Source organism: Cherax quadricarinatus, chromosome 10 (genome assembly GCF_038502225.1).
Source record: "Cherax quadricarinatus isolate ZL_2023a chromosome 10, ASM3850222v1, whole genome shotgun sequence".
Taxonomy (NCBI): domain Eukaryota; kingdom Metazoa; phylum Arthropoda; class Malacostraca; order Decapoda; family Parastacidae; genus Cherax; species Cherax quadricarinatus.
The window spans coordinates 42,117,209-42,137,406 of record NC_091301.1 but is presented as its reverse complement, the minus strand read 5'-3'; the positions used below and the strand labels follow the sequence as shown (position 1 = coordinate 42,137,406).

At 38.2% G+C, this 20,198-nt stretch overlaps 1 protein-coding gene across 1 annotated transcript in view; it reads right to left on the bottom strand.

Annotated features, from left to right (window-relative positions):
- LOC128688051 (SIN3 transcription regulator family member A) overlaps positions 1–20,198 on the bottom strand; it is a 223,203-nt gene that overhangs the window by 101,863 nt on the left and 101,142 nt on the right. Inside the window, 7 exon segments of the mRNA XM_070083829.1 lie at positions 13,192–13,375; positions 13,515–13,903; positions 14,375–14,614; positions 16,291–16,322; positions 16,324–16,353; positions 16,355–16,419; positions 16,421–16,453. Coding sequence (XP_069939930.1) covers positions 13,192–13,375; positions 13,515–13,903; positions 14,375–14,614; positions 16,291–16,322; positions 16,324–16,353; positions 16,355–16,419; positions 16,421–16,453 — 973 coding nt within the window.

The window sequence follows — 20,198 nt, the reverse complement described above, 5'->3', positions numbered from 1 at the left end:
AGGTAGTTTAAGTTATTCTTGCAAGTATGGAGGAATACCAGTTTTGGATGAGCGCTGGGAGTAAGTTAGGAATAACGGGGAAAAATTTAGAAGCTTTCATTAGTGCTAAGATCCAGGAAAGAATTGAGAGAGAAGAAAGACAGTTAGAAAGAGAGGAGAAAAAGGAGAGAGATCGAATTGAAAGAGAAAGTCAAGAACGACAGTTAGAAAGAGAGGAGAAAAAGGAGAGAGATAGACTTGATCGTGAGGAGAGAGCTAAAATACGTGAGGAACAAGTTAGGTTAAGAGAACTTGAGGAAAGAGCAAAAGATAGAGAAGTTGAGGAAAAAGCTAGAAAGAATGAATTGCGAGACACACAAAAACATCACGAGCTCGAAAAATCTCGCCTTGAATTAGAGAATAAAAAGTTTACTTTTACACAACAACAATTAGAGGAAGGAGTAACTGAACATCATGCAGCTAGTGCAACACCTAATTTACCTCCCTTCACAGAGGGTGAAGACATTACTTCATACATTATCAGGTTTGAAAATACCGCTACCCTCTGTGAATGGCCTGCTGACACTGGGCTACCAGGTTAGGAATGTTATTTTCTGGTACAGCTTTGAATATTTATGCAACTTTGTCACAGGATATCATATGTAATTATAGCTTACTGAAGAAGGCAATCCTTAAAGCATATCAAAAAACCACAAATTCTTATAGGAAAGATTTCAGGTATGCCACCTTACAGCATGGCCAAAACTTTCAGCAGTTACAGGTAACACTCTTTCATTTGTTCGACTTTTGGATAGTGTGTTCAGGAATTGATCACAGTTATGAATCTCTTAGAGACTTCATGGTTGCTGACCAGTTCCTGACAGCTCTTCCCCACCAAATACGAACATTCATTAGAGAACGTAACCTGATTAAAGCTGATGAAGTTGCTGAGACCGCCGACTTGTATGCTGAGGCTCACAATTCCTATAAAGACCTAAAGGGATCGAACCTTAAGGGCAATGGTTCACCTGAACCAAAGATTAAGAAGCCTACAGTAGAAACAAAGTCACCAGTTATTATACCAACATGTCATCGGTGTGGTAGTATCGGACATAAACGTCCAGACTGTCCTTCCAAGAAAATAGAGAAAGTTGGTAGATGTTTTGTTGACTGTAATGACCAAGCACCCTTCTGCTCAGGAGCAGTTAATGGTATAAAAGTCTCAGACAAATTATGTGACACTGGATGTACGTGCATCGTAATTTCGGACAAACTGTTCCCTTACTTTAAAACCTCTCGTGTGTCCTCTATTCTTTCAGATTACTTGGGTCGTGAAAATACTTTCCCTACAATACGTTGTTACTTGAAAACTAAATGGTTCACTGGTTGGACTAATGCAGTACTAGCCCCAATTACTTGTTCTATAATAGTGGGTAACATTAAAGGTGCCGTTCTTCCTTCAGAGGCGGATCTTTCGTCACCACCCGTGGATCTAAGTTTTCCAGCTCCTCTTCCTTGCAAGTTAAATAAGCCCCTTAACAATTCCGCACCGGAAGCTGCATTGTCTCGTGCTGTTCATTTGGGGGTGGAAACAGATGATACTGCTCTCTATAGTGAGGTAGCAGGATCACCTGTCCACTCGTCAGGTGAAAGTAAGGGTATTGCCTCCGGCACTCTCAATGTCTTGACTAGGGCTCAGACCATAACCCTGGCTTCTACCTCCTCTTCTCCCACCATAAGTCCTTTTATTTTCCCAGATTTTATGTCCACGGATAACTTTGTCAATATACAGCGCGATTGCCCTTCATAATCAAGCTTTTAACAACAAAGTTATCCATAGGAGATATGTATCTCATTAGTTTGAATATATTAATGTTATCTTACATAAATCTGTATTTAAATCTCATTCTTCAGAGATAGATTATTCCCTCTTTGTTGTTCCTAAACCATGTCCAGAGACTGTTCTTCAAATGGCTCATGATTTGCCATTGACCAAACACTTAGTCCATCATAAGACGTGGCATAAACTCGAGCACACTTATTTTTGGCCAAGCATGTACTTACAGGTTACCAAGAAGTATAGTTCTTGCAATAGGTGTTAGGTGCTTACTGCACAAAACACAAACACTCCTAGTTCCTGTATATTTATTAAATCTAAAACTTCCCTCCTGCAGAAACGAGATACTCCACCATAGAAAAGGAATGTTTGGCCCTTGTGGGGGGTATCTCCCAACTTAAATTTTACTTACTAGGAAAAGAATTTATTTTAGAAACGGATCACAAACCTTTGATATACCTAGAAACTTTTAAGGGAACCAACAGTCGCCTCTTAAGGTAGACATTGGCACTCCAAGCTTTTAAGCTTCATATTGTGTATATCAATGGTTCATCCAATTATTTCTCTGACTGGTTAAGTCGTGACAGTCAGTAGATTTATTGCCTTACGCGACTTCATATTAGAACTTTTTCCTCGCCTATTCTTCTTATACTCCTTGACTATAAGTCTTGGTATGGGGAGTGTGAGGGAAAAGTTCAACAGATAGGAGTAGCGAGCAAGTATATGGTAACGATAGTTTAATTGCCAGCTGCTTGTTAAGGTAGGGTCGGTCTAGCTCCCGCTATCCCCCCCCTTCTCCCTACCCCGAAAGGTGAGGTGTGGGGCTCCGGCCAAACAGTAATCACTCGACTCTCAGCTCCCAGCACAACTGTAAGTAAAAGCCTCTGCTCCTATTCTAGTGGATATTGGTTGAAAGCTTCACTTCTGACCAATAATAAACTTGGTCCTTTCAGTTTTAAGCTCCCCATGAGACTTTTAGATAATCACCACCTTTTTTAAGTATCTTGCACTTATCATGGAGAGTGATTTCTTAAGCAGTGGGTAACATGTCTCTCTTTCCAGCTAGGAATGACAGATTGGGTCACCTGCCAACCAATGAGAAGTGTTGAAGGAGACGGACTGAATCAGGTCCTGAGACATCACTGACAGATCTACCTACCTGATTAATTATAGTTGAGCACAGGACACTACCCCTCATCTTTGTAGTGGTAAAGCACCTGCATTCCTGTCATCTGGACTGACTGACTCTGTGAAGAACTAGTCGCTGGGTTGTCACTCAACACCTGTGACCCCCCCCCCCCACAACATCATCAGCAATGGCTACAATTTCTACAAGACGGTGTCAACATCAACCAAACACTCCAGTTTACTTGTACATATCAGCGCTGAATTCAAATGGCAATTTTTCATTTCATTTTTCTTTCAAGTAGGATACACCTTCATATTTCAATGTTTTATCTTCGCATTACTAAATAATAAAGTGTTTATCTTTGTGAATTATTATTTCTTTTTTCTATTCATAAATTTTCCTGAGGAGCCAGCCTTGGTAATACTGTCTGAAGTTGTTACAGGGCTGAGTAAGCCTTCACACCCTGACCTAATCCCATTTATTTCTCCCTACTGAAATTCTCCTGCCTCCTTCAGCTTTGTTTCACATAAGAGCCAGGACATCCAGCTTCTTTTCATTGATAACATCAACAATTATCTCTTTCTTGTCATCCGCATTCATCGATGCACATTCAAGCATCCCAATTTAAAAGGTTTTCTTCTTTTTAATTTTAGTAGCTGCATGGGAAAATGGGTTACTAGCCTACTGCTCCCAGCATTTTAGCTGAGTTTTACAAGAGGCATGGCTTACGGAGGAAAAATTCTTACTCCACTTCCTCATGGATATGAAAGGAAAATAATAAGAGTAAGAACAAGAACTACAATGGAAACTCGGTACTCGAACAGCTCCCTACTTGAACAAAGCTCAGCACTCGACCAAATAAACACGACCTGCCAGAACTTAAACCATACCCCCGGCCGGGATTGAACCCGCGGTCATAGAGTCTCAAAACTCCAGCCCGTATGGTTTATTTGCAATCGTGTCATTACGATTTCTTAAGTCCTGCCAGAACTTTGCTGTAAACTATTCCACGTTTCTTCGCATTTTTTTTTTTTCATATTTGTATAAATAAGTCAATATGGTTTGGTTGAGGCAGTGGTATTTAATAACATACATGTTATTAATAATAATAATACATGTTATTAATAATATGTACTATTATTATTTATAACATATATGTTATTAAATACCACTGCCTCAACTGCTGAATTATTGTGAAATGTTTGGAAGAGCAGGGAGACTAATGCTCACTCCAGCATAAACAAAGCCACACCGACGATGTGTCAACCACTCCCTCGTATTTTTGTACAACTTCCTTCTTCAATTATATCTTATTTATTATTATTACTATTGTAAAACGAAAGCCTGTGATTGTTTTACATGATGGTAGGATTGCTGATGTCTTTTGTCTGTCTCATAAATATGCAAGATTACAGGCATGTCTTGCTACTTCTACTTACACTTAGGTCACACTACACATACATGTACACATTTATTTATACACACTCATCTGAGTTTTCTTTGATTTTATCTTAATAGTTCTTGGTCTTATTAATTTTCCTTTTATATCCATGGGGAAGTGGAATAAGAATCTTTCCTCCGTAAGCCATGCGTGTTGTAAAAGTCAACTAAAATGCCGGGAACAATGGGCTAGTAACCCCTTTTCCTGTAAAGATTACTAAAAAGAATAAGAAGAAGAAAATTGTCAAAGTGGGAAGTCTGAATGTGCGTGGATGTTGTGCAGATGATAAGAAAGAGATGATTGTGGATGTTATGAATGAGAAGAAGCTGGATGTCCTGGCTTTAAGTGAAACAAAGCTGAAGGGGGTGGGAGAGTTTCAGTGGCGAGGAATAAATGGGATTAGGTCAGGGGTTTCAAATAGAGTTAGAGCTAAAGAAGGAGTAGCAATAATGTTGAAGGATAAGCTATGGCAGGAAAAGAGGGACTATAAATGTATTAATTCACGGATTATGTGGAGTAAAATAAAGATTGGATGTGAAAAGTGGGTTATAATAAGCATGTATGCACCTGGAGAAGAGAGAAGTGTAGAGGAGAGAGAGAGATTTTGGGAAATGTTGAGTGAATGCGTGGGGAGTTTTGAATCAAGTGTGAGAGTAATGGTGGTTGGGGATTTCAATGCTAAAGTGGGTAAAAATGTTATGGAGGGAGTAGTAGGTAAATTTGGGGTGCCAGGGGTAAATATAAATGGGGAGCCTTTAATTGAGCTATGTGTAGAAAGAAATTTGGTAATAAGTAATACATATTTTATGAAAAAGAGGATAAATAAATATAAAAGGTATGATGTAGCACGTAATGAAAGTAGTTTATTAGATTATGTATTGGTGGATAAAAGGTTGATGGGTAGGCTCCAGGATGTACATGTTTATAAAGGGGCAACTGATATATCGGATCATTATTTAGTTGTTTACCTGGAGTTTACCTGGAGAGAGAGAGAGTTGTAGCTAGATGGGAAAAGAGGAAGGTGGCAACAACAAGAGGGAGGTGAAAGTGTATAAACTAAGGGAGGAGGAAGTTCGGGTGAGATATAAGCGACTATTGGCAGAAAGGTGGGCTAGTGCAAAGATGAGTAGTGGGGGGGTTGAAGAGGGTTGGAATAGTTTTAAAAATGCAGTATTAGAATGTGGGGCAGAAGTTTGTGGCTTGGGGCTCTGGTGGCCTGGTGGTTAACGCTCTCGCTTCACACGGTGAGGGCCTGGGTTCGATTCCCAGCCAAAGTAGAAACATTGGACGTGTTTCTTTCCACCTGTTGTCTATGTTCCCCATCAGTAAAATGGGTACCTGGGTGTTAGTCGACTGGTGTGGGTCGCATCCTGGGACACTGACCTAAGGAGGCCTGGTCACAGACCGGGCCGCGGGGGCGTTGACCCCCGGAACTCTCTCCAGATAAACTCCAGATAGGAGGGTGGGGGCAGGAGGAAAGAGGAGTGATTGGTGGAATGATGAAGTAAAGGGTGTGATAAAAGAGAAAAAGGTAGCTTATGAGAGGTTTTTACAAAGCAGAAGTGTTATAAGAAGAGCAGAGTACATGGAGAGTAAAAGAAAGGTAAAGAGTGGTGAGAGAGTGCAAAAGGAGAGCAGATGATAGAGTGGGAGAGGCACTGTCAAGAAATTTTAATGAAAATAAGAAAAAATTTTGGAGTGAGTTAAACAAGTTAAGAAAGCCTAGGGAAAATATGGATTTGTCAGTTAAAAACAGAGTAGGGGAGTTAGTAGATGGGGAGATGGAGATATTGGGTAGATGGCGAGAATATTTTGAGGAACTTTTAAATGTTAAGGAAGAAACAGAGGCAGTAATTTCATGCACTGGTCAGGGAGGTATACCATCTTTTAGGAGTGAAGAAGAGCAGAATGTAAGTGTGGGGGAGGTACGTGAGGCATTACGTAAAATGAAAGGGGGTAAAGCAGCTGGAACTGATGGGATCATGACAGAAATGTTAAAAGCAGGGGGAGGATATTGTGTTGGAGTGGTTGGTACTTTTGTTTAATAAATGTATGAAAGAGGGGAAGGTACCTAGGGATTGGCGGAGAGCATGTATAGTCCCTTTACATAAAGGGAAAGGGGACAAAAGAGACTGTAAAAATTATAGAGGAATAAGCTTACTGAGTATACCAGGAAAAGTGTACGGTAGGGTTATAATTGAAAGAATTAGAGGTAAGACAGAATGTAGGATTGCGGATGAGCAAGGAGGTTTCAGAGTGGGTAGGGGATGTGTAGATCAGGTGTTTACATTGAAGCATATATGTGAACAGTATTTAGATAAAGATAGGGAAGTTTTTATTGCATTTATGGATTTAGAAAAGGCATATGATAGAGTGGATAGAGGAGCAATGTGGCAGATGTTGCAAGTATATGGAATAGGTGGTAAGTTATTAAATGCTGTAAAGAGTTGTTATGAGGATAGTGAGGCTCAGGTTAGGGTGTGTAGAAGAGAGGGAGACTACTTCCCGGTAAAAGTAGGTCTTAGACAGGGATGTGTAATGTCACCATGGTTGTTTAATATATTTATAGATAGGGTTGTAAAGGAAGTAAATGCTAGGGTGTTTGGGAGAGGGGTGGGATTAAATTATGGGGAATCAAATTCAAAATGGGAATTGACACAGTTACTTTTTGCTGATGATACTGTGCTTATGGGAGATTCTAAAGAAAAATTGCAAAGGTTAGTGGGTGAGTTTGGGAATGTGTGTAAAGGTAGAATGTTGAAAGTGAACATAGAAAAGAGTAAGGTGATGAGGGTGTCAAATGATTTAGATAAAGAAAAATTGGATATCAAATTGGGGAGGAGGAGTATGGAAGTGAATGTTTTCAGATACTTGGGAGTTGACATGTCGGCGGATGGATTTATGAAGGATGAGGTTAATCATAGAATTGATGAGGGAAAAAAGGTGAGTGGTGCGTTGAGGTATATGTGGAGTCAAAAAACGTTATCTATGGAGGCAAAGAAGGGAATGTATGAAAGTATAGTAGTACCAACACTCTTATATGGGTGTGAAGCTTGGGTGGTAAATGCAGCAGCGAGGAGACGGTTGGAGGCAGTGGAGATGTCCTGTTTAAGGGCAATGTGTGGTGTAAATATTATGCAGAAAATTCAGAGTGTGGAAATTAGGAGAAGGTGTGGAGTTAATAAAAGTATTAGTCAGAGGGCAGAAGAGGGGTTGTTGAGGTGGTTTGGTCATTTAGAGAGAATGGATCAAAGTAGAATGACATGGAAAGCATATAAATCTATAGGGGAAGGAAGGCGGGGTAGGGGTCGTCCTCGAAAGGGTTGGAGAGAGGGGGTAAAGGAGGTTTTGTGGGCAAGGGGCTTGGACTTCCAGCAAGCGTGCATGAGCGTGTTAGATAGGAGTGAATGGAGACGAATGGTACTTGGGACCTGACGATCTGTTGGAGTGTGAGCAGGGTAATATTTAGTGAAGGGATTCAGGGAAACCGGTTATTTTCATATAGTCGGACTTGAGTCCTGGAAATGGGAAGTACAATGCCTGCACTTTAAAGGAGGGGTTTGGGATATTGGCAGTTTGGAGGGATATGTTGTGTATCTTTATATGTGTATGCTTCTAGACTGTTGTATTCTGAGCACCTCTGCAAAAACAGTGATAATGTGCGAGTGTGGTGAAAGTGTTGAATGATGATGAAAGTATTTTCTTTTTGGGGATTTTCTTTCTTTTTTTGGGTCACCCTGCCTCGGTGGGAGACGGCCGACTTGTTGAAAAAAAAAAAAAAAAAAAAAACTATTGTTATTATTAGCAGTAGCAGAAATGTTTGATTCTTTGCTGTGTTCAAGAGTAAACACATGATGTCACTGTCTAATACCTGTCCAAATAGCCATTCCAATATGCAGTCATGAATGGGTTTACATTATTTATACTGTAGTTTAATAGAAAATAATGAACAAACAAAACACTCACCACACTGAGTGGTGGGAGGGCTGGCTGCCAGTTGCGGGGGTCGGTGGGAGGGTAGTAGGGACTCGCAGGTGGCGGGAAACTTGAATACGATTTGGCGGCTGGGAATTTGGCGGTTGGGAATTCGCGAATGTGTGAAGCCCGCAAAAGCTGAAAACGTGAATGTTGGGGGAGACCTGTATGATTTTTGGTAAATATTTTTTTTCTCAGTTGTTTGTTGGGCTATCTCATTGAAACTTGCGCAATGTATGATGGAAAGATGCTTCTTAATGTACAACAAAAATAAAAAAGACGGACGATAAATAAGGGAGTTCACTTCTCAGCCATTAGCCGCCTCTTTGCGGTATATTTTCGCATGGTTTTTGTTGTTGTATTCTTGTTTTTTTTTGGTCTCATTCGATAGAATGGAAGATATATTACAGAAACAGACATGATTTTCATTGCTTTCATTACTAAAAGTACCTTGAAATTGAGCTCAAAGTAGCGGAAATGTTCGATTTTTGCCGATGTTCAATGAACTTTGTGTAAGTCAAGTTGGTTAATTTTATTAAGTGTATTCTAACCTAACCACTCTGTGATCCGGCAAACTCAGTAATCCGGCACACTACAGGCCCAAACGATGCCGGATTTGTGATGGAGGACCTGTACTACCGTCCTGCCAAGTGTTTTATTTATACACACTCATCTGAGTTTCCTTTGATTTTATCTTAATAGTTCTGGTTCTTATTACTTTTCTTTTTATATCCATGGGGAAGTGGAGTAAGAATCTATCCTCCGTGAGCCATGCGTGTTGTAAAAGTCAACTAAAATGCCGGGAACAATGGGCTAGTAACACCTTTTCCTGTAAAGATTACTAAAAAGAAGAAGAAAATTGTCAAAGTGGGATGTTTGAATGTGTGTGGATGTTGTGCGAATAATAAGAAAGAGATGATTGGGATGCTATGAATGAGAAGAAGCTGGATGTCCTGGCTTTAAGTGAAACAAAGCTGAAGGGGGTGGGAGAGTTTCAGTTGAGAGAAGTAAATAGGATTAGGTCAAGGGTTTCAAACAGAGTTAGAGCTAAAGAAAGAGTAGTAACAGTGTTGAAGGATAAACTACGGCAGGAAAACATGGAGTATAAATGTATTAATTCAAGGATTATGTGGAGTAAAATAAAGGTTGGATGTGAAAAGTGGGTTATAGTAAGTGTATATGCACCTGGAGAAGAGAGAAGTGTAGAGGGGAGAGAGAGAGAGATTTTGGGAATTGTTGAGAGAGTGTGTGGGGAGTTTTGAACCAAGTGTGAGAGTACTTGTGGTTGGGGATTTCAATGCTGAAGTGGGTAAAAATGTTGTGGAAGAAGTAGTAGGTAAATTTGGGGTGCCAGGGATAAATGAAAATAGGGAGCCTTTAATTGAACTATGTGTAGAAAGAGGTTTGGTAATAATACATATTTTATGAAAAAGAGGATCAATAAATATAAAAGGTATGATATAGCACGTAATGTTAGATTACATATTGGTGGATAAAAAGTTGATGGGTAGGCTTCAGGATGTACATGTTTATAGAGGGGCAACTGATACATTGGATCATTATTTAGTTGTAGCTACAGTTAGAGTGAGAGGTAGGTGGGACAAAAGGAAAATGGCAACAGCAAGTTAGAGAGGTGAAAGTGTATAAACTAAGGAAGGAAGAAGCTCGGGTGAGATATATGCAACTATTGGCAGGTGGGCTAGTGCAAGTATGAGTGTGTGTGCGAGGGGGCGGGGGCTGGAATAGTTTTAAAAATGCAGTATTAGAATGTGGGGCAGAAGTTTGTGGAAATATTAGGGAGAGTGCAGGAGGAAAGAGAAGTGATTGGTGGAATGATGAAGTAAAGGGTGTGATAAAAGAGAAAAAGGTAGCTTATGACAGGTTTCTACAAAGCAGAAGTGTTATAAGAAGAGCAGAATATATGAAGAGTAAAAGAAAGGTGAAGTGTGTGTGTGTGTGTGTGTGTGTGTGTGTGTGTGTGTGTGTGTGAGTGAGTGTGTGAGAGTGAGTGTGTGAGAGTGAGTGTGTGAGAGTGAGTGTGTGAGAGTGTGTGAGAGTGAGTGTGTGAGAGTGAGTGTGTGAGTGATTGAGAGAGAGAGAGAGAGAGAGAGAGAGAGAGAGAGAGAGAGAGAGAGAGAGAGAGAGAGAGAGAGAGAGAGAGAGAGAGAGAGAGAGAGAGAGTGAGAGAGTGAGAGTGAGAGTGAGAGAGTGAGAGAGTGAGAGAGTGAGAGAGTGAGAGAGTGAGAGAGTGAGTGAGTGAGTGTGAGTGTGAGTGTGTGTGTGTGTGTGTGTGTGTGTGTGTGTGTGTGTGTGTGTGTGTGTGTGTGTGTGTGTGTAAAAGGAGCAGAGAGGCACTGTTAAGAAATTTTAATGAAAATAAGAAAAATTTTTGTAGCGAGATAAACAAGTTAAGAAAGCCAAGGGAACTAATGGATTTGTCAGTTAAAAACAGAGTGGGGGAGTTAGCAGATGGGGAGATGGAGGTATTGGGTAGATGGCGGGAATATTTTGAGGAACTTTTAACAGGTCGACGAAGAAAAGGAGGCAGTATTTCATGCATTGGCCAGGGAGGTATACCATCTTTTAGGAGTGAAGAAGAGCAGGATGTGAGTGTGGGGGAGGTGCGTGAGGCATTACGTAGAATGAAAGGGGGGTAAAGCAGCTGGAACTGATGGGCTCATGACAGAAATGTTAAAAGCATGGAGGAATATAGTGCTGGAGTGGTTGGTATTTTTGTTTAATAAATGTATGAAAGACAGGAAGGTACCTAGGGACTGGCAGAGAGCATGTGTAATTCCTGAAGAGAGTGGAGATGCATGGTTTGGCCCAACTGGGCTGAGGTGGATGGTAGAGGTTCTGGTACTTAAGTTGATGGTTGTATCGGAGTGTGCATAAATACTGTAATGGATCTCTGGGCTCTTTTTACCCTGCAGTACATTATACAGCTGACGGTAAGGCATCATCAGCCGGTCTAGACTCCATTTCAAAGCACTGTTTCTAGACTTGTCAGGGACTTCTTCAGTGAAAAAGTCTGCTAGTTTAGCAGCAACATGGAATTGCTCACATAACTGCTGCAATGTTAACTGTTTTTCTTCAGGTTCTTCTTCATCTTCTGTTAAGTGGCTCCCTTGTATCTGTGCATCGAGCTCTGCCAACATTTCCTTTGGACTCCTGTCTTAATCATTATCATCATCTAAGAGCTCATTCACATCATCTTCAAAACCATCACACGGTAATCTCCTTGCCAGCTGAACAATTTCCTGAACCTGACTCTCAAGCAAGAAAAAACTAGTGACTGGTTTGACCTCCAAATTACTGGTAAGGCAAACCAAACCATACCCCGGGCGGGGTATGGTTTGTTTGCAATCGTGTCATTATGACTTCGTGAGTCGTACTGGTAAGGCATTTTTATCTACACCTTTCAAAGCACGAGGATTCTTAGGGCAGTAAATAACCATGGGCTCACACTTGAAATCACCTGATGCATTACTGCAAAGGAGCAAGGTGAAGTGATCCTTTGCTGTCTTGAAGCCCGGTGCACTTTTCTCTTGTTGACTAAGTTCTTGTTGGCATTTTCTTCCAAAAAACACTTGTCTCGTCAGCATTAAACACTTGACGCGGCTCATGGCCACCCTCAGAAATAATTTCCTGCAATTCAGCAGGGGAAATTACTTGCTGCTGTATGATCAGCTGAAGTACTTTCACCAGAAGACTTAATATTATGTAACTTATTATGCAACTTAAAGTTGTGGAACCAGCCAGTGCTAAACATACACTCTTTTTCAGGTCTTTCTTATCACACACTGTTTTAAACAACTGTAAGGCCTTTTCTCTAGTTAAGATGAAATTAAGTGGTGCACCTTTGTTTGTTTTTTGTTCGATCCACTCAAGCAACAAGTTTTCAGTTTTATTTACTTGTTGTGATCTACATGTCATTCTTTTCATGAGACGACATCCTGAGTTATTCATTACACAAGCTTGTATATTCACCTCATTCTTTTCAATTGTACGAACTGATGCTTCATTAAGGCCATAGGCCCTCACTATATCCACCACACGTGAGCCACTCTCATGCTTGTCTAATATCTTGATTTTCTTCGTAATTCATAGACGTAAATGATTAAATTTGTTCTTGCCACTTTCAGCAGCACTATGCCTACTGGGTGCCATGATTTCTTGGCAGATACAAGATATGGCAATTAAAAGATTTAAACTCGATCCACAAACAATAAATACAGCTAACTCCTAGCTGTGTTGGGGAAGTATCCCGGGGGCAATGCTCCAAATTTTCCCCCCTCCCACAAACCAAACCGTGTTAAGTTAATTTTATGAAGTGTTGTACAAAATTGTGCCACAATTTTTCAATAGTGCAATAACCAAAATGTGCCATATAAAACCGAGTAATATAATGGTCTACTGTACTTAAAATAGCTTGATAAAAACATGAGTTAAACTCACAGTGCTTCCAGAATGCAATGGTAAGGGGTGGGGGTTATCACTAAGGGGGAAGATTTGTGTACTAGTGTACAGTACCCAAATTTGGCATGTAATATAACATTACAAAACTGAAAACTAAAATTTGATGATTAGCCAATTCTTTAGAGTTAAATGGCACAAAATATCAAGATTTTTGAATGCTATCAATTTCTTACTTGCCCTCTGAATTACAGTGCAAGAAAATCTCAACATGAAGTCACTTTATGCAAGGGATTACTGTATTTCTTCTCATGCCATTCTGAAATGTCAATACTATCATAGCTCACCTACCTTGGAGAATGTTATAAGATCACTTCTTAGGTATTGGGATTGTTATTTAAATATAACACTTACTTTTAGGTTTGAGTCTAAGGGCAACTGCTGTCGCTTCTTTCCTATCCTTTTTATCCTTGGCCTCCTCGGCAGCTATTCGGACAGCATGTTCATACATGGTAGTGAGACGACAACATAAAATTTGATGTAACCGAAGAAAAAGGTACCAATTGTTGTTACACATGAATAATCTGTATTCATCATCCTGGAAGAAAAAAAATATACAGCAAATCTTCACTCAAAATTTTAAGAAAATAAAGCAATAAGCTAACAATAAAAATATACAGAAAAATACAAAAATTCTAACATAATTTAACAATGCAGATAAATTCAATAATTCTCACCGGCTGAACATTGCCATTCCCAACAGTTCCAGGCTCTTCTTTCACTTCCATTTTTTCATCATCAACTTCAGTCTTTATACTAATTTTTTCATCTTCAGTTGCATCACCATTGAGTGCAACTTTATTTTTATTATCATCTTTGGTTTTATTATTATTGTTATTATTATTATTATTATTATTATTGTTCCCACTATTTTCTCTCCCACATTTCACATCACCATCTTTCTCTGGTTCAATACCTCTATTTCTAGTTTTTCGCTTATTGGAATTATTATTAGTGGCACAAGGGGTAGATGAAGTTTGCTTGCATTCACGTCCTCTCAGATCCCTCCGACCACCACCTTCACACTTTCCTTCACTCTTGCCATCATCTTCATCCTCTTCCTCTTCTGTGAGAAAATAGTAAAACATTATACCAAAAGTCTCCCAGATAGCACAAAAAATTAGTATCATAATTTCAATCTGTATACAATATATTTAAACGAGTATGAATGAGACAGATTGGATTAATAATTTAAAACGTGTACATTTAAATAAGTATGAATGAGTGCTTGGACTAATAATTTAAAACTGTATACAGTATGTTTAAATGACTGCTTGGATTAGTATCTTAAACTAAGTGATAAAGTGAAAAAACTATTTGGAGAGAAAAATAAACATGGGTAAGACAGAGCTGCATATTTCAACCTCACAAGATCCAATTTTGACTGATTTATCTTTAACAAGTTTCGAATGTTTTTCTACTCTCAGAGCCCAGCCTCAGGCCAAACATCTTTGTTAAACTGCTGAATCTGAAATATGCCAGTTTCTTCTGTATTAATTGGTTACTAGCTTTTTATGCATGAGACTAAATACTTTACCTTCCATATCTTTCTCATCATCAGACATTTCTTGTCTTGTGTGAAAGAGAAGGTCAGGAATAAAATGTCTGACAATCTGCTTGATTTTGACCTTGTCATCTTTATGGTATGTTGTTTGTCTCTTGACATGGTGGATTACTAAGTTTGATGCATCATCTATTATAGATTTATCAGGATAATGAAGTACCATATGAGGGCCAGTAATAACTTCACCAGACTCTTCAGCTTGCTCATGACGCTAAAAATAGTAGAAAGTAAAAATAAGAACAAACAGCATTTTGTTTTAGAATACATTTAACTTAGTTCATTACTGACAAGCTACTAATGAAGTTGATCAACAATGAATATAGATAAATGGTTCAGAGAACCAACAAGTTGATAAAGTTACTAACTGACAAGTTTATCAACTTGTCAGTTCTCTGAACCATTTACCTACATACCTGTCAGGCACAGCAGCATCTTGTGATCTTAATACAGGGAATTCTTTACTTGCCTAACATTCAGGAATGTTGCATATGTGTCTAATTTATCATCTACAATGAATACACAAAGATGGATGGGAGGATCAAATTGTGATCCTGGTGATGGCAGGTAAAGCACTTAACCACTGAGCTACAGGGCCTCTAATAGGAAAGACTCGGAAACAGAACTTCTGTCAATCTTTTGTTTATTTTTACAGTAGATTAATTAGAAAAATTTAATCATTCTCATAGCTAGAAGTGCTTCACTACAATGTCTCACAAACACCTCCTTGTATGTGAGGAACTGAAAAATCAGTCAGCTGTGAATATAAAATTTTCTCTACACTCCAAAGAGAATATTACCATTGTTCCTTCATACAAAATACACTGAAAGCCTGCAACAAAGATTCTCCCAACTTGTTTACTTATGCCTCCTATCCCCAAATATGTCTTCTGTTTTTCTACATGTCAAATACAACCCCCCATTCCTGAGCAATTCTAACAAACTACATCTTAATTTCCCAATAGTTAATTTGAGTTTTGAAAAGTCAATTAATTTAAATCTTAAAGTCCCAAAGGGAAAAAATTTTGTTAAACTCAAGAGCAATATACAATTGATTTACTCATCTTTATAGACCTATCATGAGTAGTTCTATCTGAATAGTATTTATTCCTCCTATTTCAACTTTAAGATAATAGTACACTTAATTCTTATGACAAAGTTACTACAGTAAATTATGATAGGGTCAAGAAAAGGTAAAATGCCTGTTTTGAGAGGCAGGAAATTACTAATTTAAAGAAACAGTTATACAAGTTAAAGTCCTGACAAAGGATGGTTATTTTCTTAGTCTCCCAAAAGCTTGTTTTCTACATGAAAATAACTATTCTGAGCAAGAAAGGAATTAATTTATATTAAGGCATATTTTCTAGTCAGAACTATATATAAAAAATATAGGCCTTTTATGAGGTAGGGTGAGAGAATTGAATCTGACAAGAAGCAAACATTTATAGGGAGTAGAAATACAGAGAGCAAATGAAGACTTTTAACTTTTTGTAATTCTGGGTTCAAAAGAAATGCTAATGCAGAAAAGAAATCATAGAGAAAAAATCCTCTAAAGATGATTTCAAAACAATTAAGACCCTAGATGAGAATATGGAACTGACATGGCAAGGCACAAAAAACTAAACCAGTACAGGTCATTCACCATGGATACCAGTTAAAGTAAATAACTTTCATTAACCCTAAACTGTCCAAACACAGATCTACGTTCACATCGTAGGTGCCAAAGAAGATCTACGCTTTTTACATACTTTCAAATGTTGAAAAACGTGAGATCTATGTTTTGGAGAGTTTAAAGGTTAAGAAAAATAAGAAAAGCAATCCAGATTTTGAGGTTCCCATGCAGTGATTACAGTAGGAGGGCACTCATACATTTAAGAAGAAGGTATTACCTCCATCAAATAAAGTTTCAATGTCATTCAGAAACTTTTACTCGTATCGTTTTAACATCAGTTTGTAAATGTAATACCCTGATGGTCCAGGGATTTTAGGTAATATTTTTCATTCTGCTCTTCTCATATTTTAGTTAAAACCTTTCATGCTTCCGCATTCCTCATCCTGAAAAAAAACAAAATATTATTAGAAACTTAGAAATACAGAAAATTAATCACCTGTATAATGACCAATTCAAAAACAATAAACAAAAACATTTCCTTATTTAACAGTAAAACAATTTATTATTTACTAAAACTCCCTGAGCGAAGTTAGGTTCCTAGAGTAGGTCATGTTAATTGAGTCGTTAAAGAGATGCTGCTTTACTGATATTTTCAAGCATACTTGTACTGGTAGTAAGTCATGAACCATTTTAGATATTGTTTTAATGTCACCTTAGTATGTTAAATAGAACTAGTCATTAAAAACAATAAATAAGTAGATACACATATGGTACCTCATTACTCACTTAAAATATTTGTAGTCTAATGTAGGCGGTAGGAGTGAGCATTTTGTAATGATACAGATGCATTACAGTACACTCATTACTTACCTTAAAATATTTGTAGTCTTAATGTAGGTGGAGGTGAGTATTTACTGTAGAAAGAGGAAGAGTGCAAATAATGGAAGAAATACAAAGCTCAGTGTAAGGGTTAGCTGGTGTGTTAGTCTGCAAGTGTACATTCTTGGTGTCTTCGTGGCATCTAAGGGTAGTGTCAAGATTATAAACTCAGTGAACAAGGCATGATGGTGGTAATAAAATAATAAAATAATAATCGCCTGGAGCACTTTAAATTTATATACGTATTCCATTATAGGTTTTGTAGCTGACATTTAACCTTTGAGGTTCGAGCGTACTAGTATGGCTTACAACTAGGGTTTTGAGTATAGTCGCCTAAATCTACACCTCAAATCTAGTGAGAGAAAGCTGTTGAGCTCATATGAAAGAATGGGTCTATGTGTCAGTAATGCGTAATAAAATCCTGGAGACACATGAATGAGAAAAAAAAAACTTTGACCGTGTTTTTGGATTAAAACAGCGAATTTGCACTGTATTTTCATATGGTATTTATTGTTGTATTCTAGTTTCCTTGGTCTCATTTTATAGAATGGAAGACATATTACAGAATGAGATGATTTTGACTGGTTTGCAATGAAAAGTACCTTGATATTGAACTCAAAGTGGCAGAAATGTTGAATTTATACCAAAGTTCAAAAGTAAACAAATCATGCCAAGCATCCAATACACATCAACTGGTGAGTCTAATATTCTTTCACAAGTGCACACTGATATTATTTATACCATTTCTACACAATGCAGTAGTCTGCATAACAGTAAATCTTATTTTTTTGTAGAATAAAATTTCAAGTGGAAGCCAAAGAAATATAAGAGGCCTGGAGATTGACTACTTGAACACAGAACTTGTTATTTAGTGTCAGGAATGTCTTTCTTGTTTATTCTGGACCCTTCGAAATTGGCATCTTTTGAAAGTGTGAATTGCAAAATACTAAATTTTGACCACTTTATTGGATAGTTGAAATCGGTAAATGGGTGGTTCTTGTACTCCAATCGATAGAAAGATAGAGTTCTAGCGAAATAGTTATGATTTTTGTTGACTAGGTGCATGAATTGGCGAAAATAGGGCTCAAGTGGCAAAATCACGATCGATATCATCATGCGGGACAGCTAACCTGAGGCATAATTCGTATGTTTTCCATCAATTTCATACTTTTGGTGTCATTATGATCGGAAAAAGATTCTACTTTTTCATAGATTTTTTTTTTTTTTTTTAAATTTGGCTTGACCCTCAGAACAAGTCTCTAGAGGACCTGCACACTCCTCAAAGGTTAAAGTGCCCAGAGTGACTGTATAATCAATTAATTGTTATAATCATTACATACCATCGACATACCTTGTTCACTGAGCTTATTGATTTCTTAATGTGCCAAAGAGGCTGAGATATGCAGAGAATGTCAACACAGAGGCAAAGAAACCAGCTAACCCTTACCAGTGAACTTTTTTGACTTCTTCTATTTTCCTCTTCCAAGTCTGCTGCTCTTCTAACTCTCTGTACTATGGGAAGTGCACAATCAAAGTACAAATCCATACTATGAAGTCTTAAGACTCTGAAAGCTAGTGTACTCAAGTGGCTGCAGGAAGGAGATTGATGCTTGACATTGAGATGAGCGCTTCATTCCATGACCCAAGTTCTCATACAGTATACAATACCAACTGGTTGGAGGCTGAGTCGTAATTCCGAGCAGTCGATGGACGTCAATAAGAAGTAACTCTATGGAGTCCATGTGTGTAACATTCAACACATGCACATAAATACTAGGTGTCCTACCAACTTGCTTTATGTTTTCTTCTTGTACCAGTGCAGTTTGGACACCTCAACAATTCTTCGTACACAATAGATGTAAGAACCAATTGGTTTTGTCAGAGAAGTGTTGTGAATTCAACCCAAGTAAATGAAGGTCATGAAAACTATCTTGGACTAGGAACAAACAGCTGCGGTTTCACTCAAAGTAAGACCTCAGTGTGAATAAAATACCAGTATAATGACAAAGGATCACTTCATCTGAATAACTTTGTAGCCAATGCTTGACTGGCAGATCCAGCAGTTCCTCAGAAATCAATCAATCAATCAATCACTTTCTCTCTCTCTTATTTATATGTTATGCATCGTGTTTATTATATAATTTTGAAAACAATATCTAAGATGGATTAATGAAAATGTATATATTAACGTAATATACGACATTTAAATGAAACTCGATGATTATTATTATCATTACTAATATGACATCAGGATACATAGGACACTTACCGATTTTAATGTGCACCTTCATGCCAGCACAGTATGTAAGTTTATTTAGGTACAAGTATACATAAGTATAATTATCAGAGTATATATAAAATATGAAATAACTTTTAAAAACATTTGAAATTTTGGAGTTTCCAGACAAAATGGAGAGACTTACTGCTTTCTGAGCTCACGGAGAATGTAAACAAATAGGGTGGGGCGCGGTGACCGTATTAGAAAGTCAGGTGGGGGGAGCTGTATAGCGAGTTTTGGTCATAATTTGAAATGACCGTATTAGCGGACCGCCGTAAAGTGAAACGCCGTAAAGCGGGACCCTACTGTACTCCCAAATTCGTCCACTAACCTCTGCAATTTTTCTTTAGAATCACCCATAAGCACAGTATCATCAGCAAAAAGTAACTGTGTCAATTCCCATTTTGTATTTGATTCCCCACAATTTAATCCCACCCCTCTCCAGAGCACCCTAGCATTTACTTCTTTTACAACCCCATCTATAAATATATTAAAGAACCATGGTGACATTACACATCCCTGTCTAAGACCTACTTTTACCGGGAAGTAGTCTCCCTCTCTTCTACACACCCTAACCTGAGCCCCACTGTCCTCATAGAAACTCTTTACAGCATTTAGTCACTTATCACCTATTCCATATACTTGCAACATCTGCCACATTGCTCCCCTATCCACTCTATCATATGCCTTTTCTAAATCCATAAATGCAATAAAAACTTCCCTACCTTTATCTAAATACCGTTCACATAAATGCTTCAATGTAAACACCTGATCTACACATCCCCTACCCACTCTAAAAAATCATTGCTCATCCGCAATCCTACATTCTGTTTTACCTCTAATTCTTTCAATAATAACCCTACCGTACACTTTTCCTGGTATACTCAGTAAACTAATTCCTCTGTAATTTTTACTATCTCTTTTGTCCCCCTTCCCTTTATATAAACGGAATATACATGCTCTCCGCCAATCCCTAGGTACCCTTCCCTCTTTCATACATTTATTAATCAAAAATACCAACCACATACATG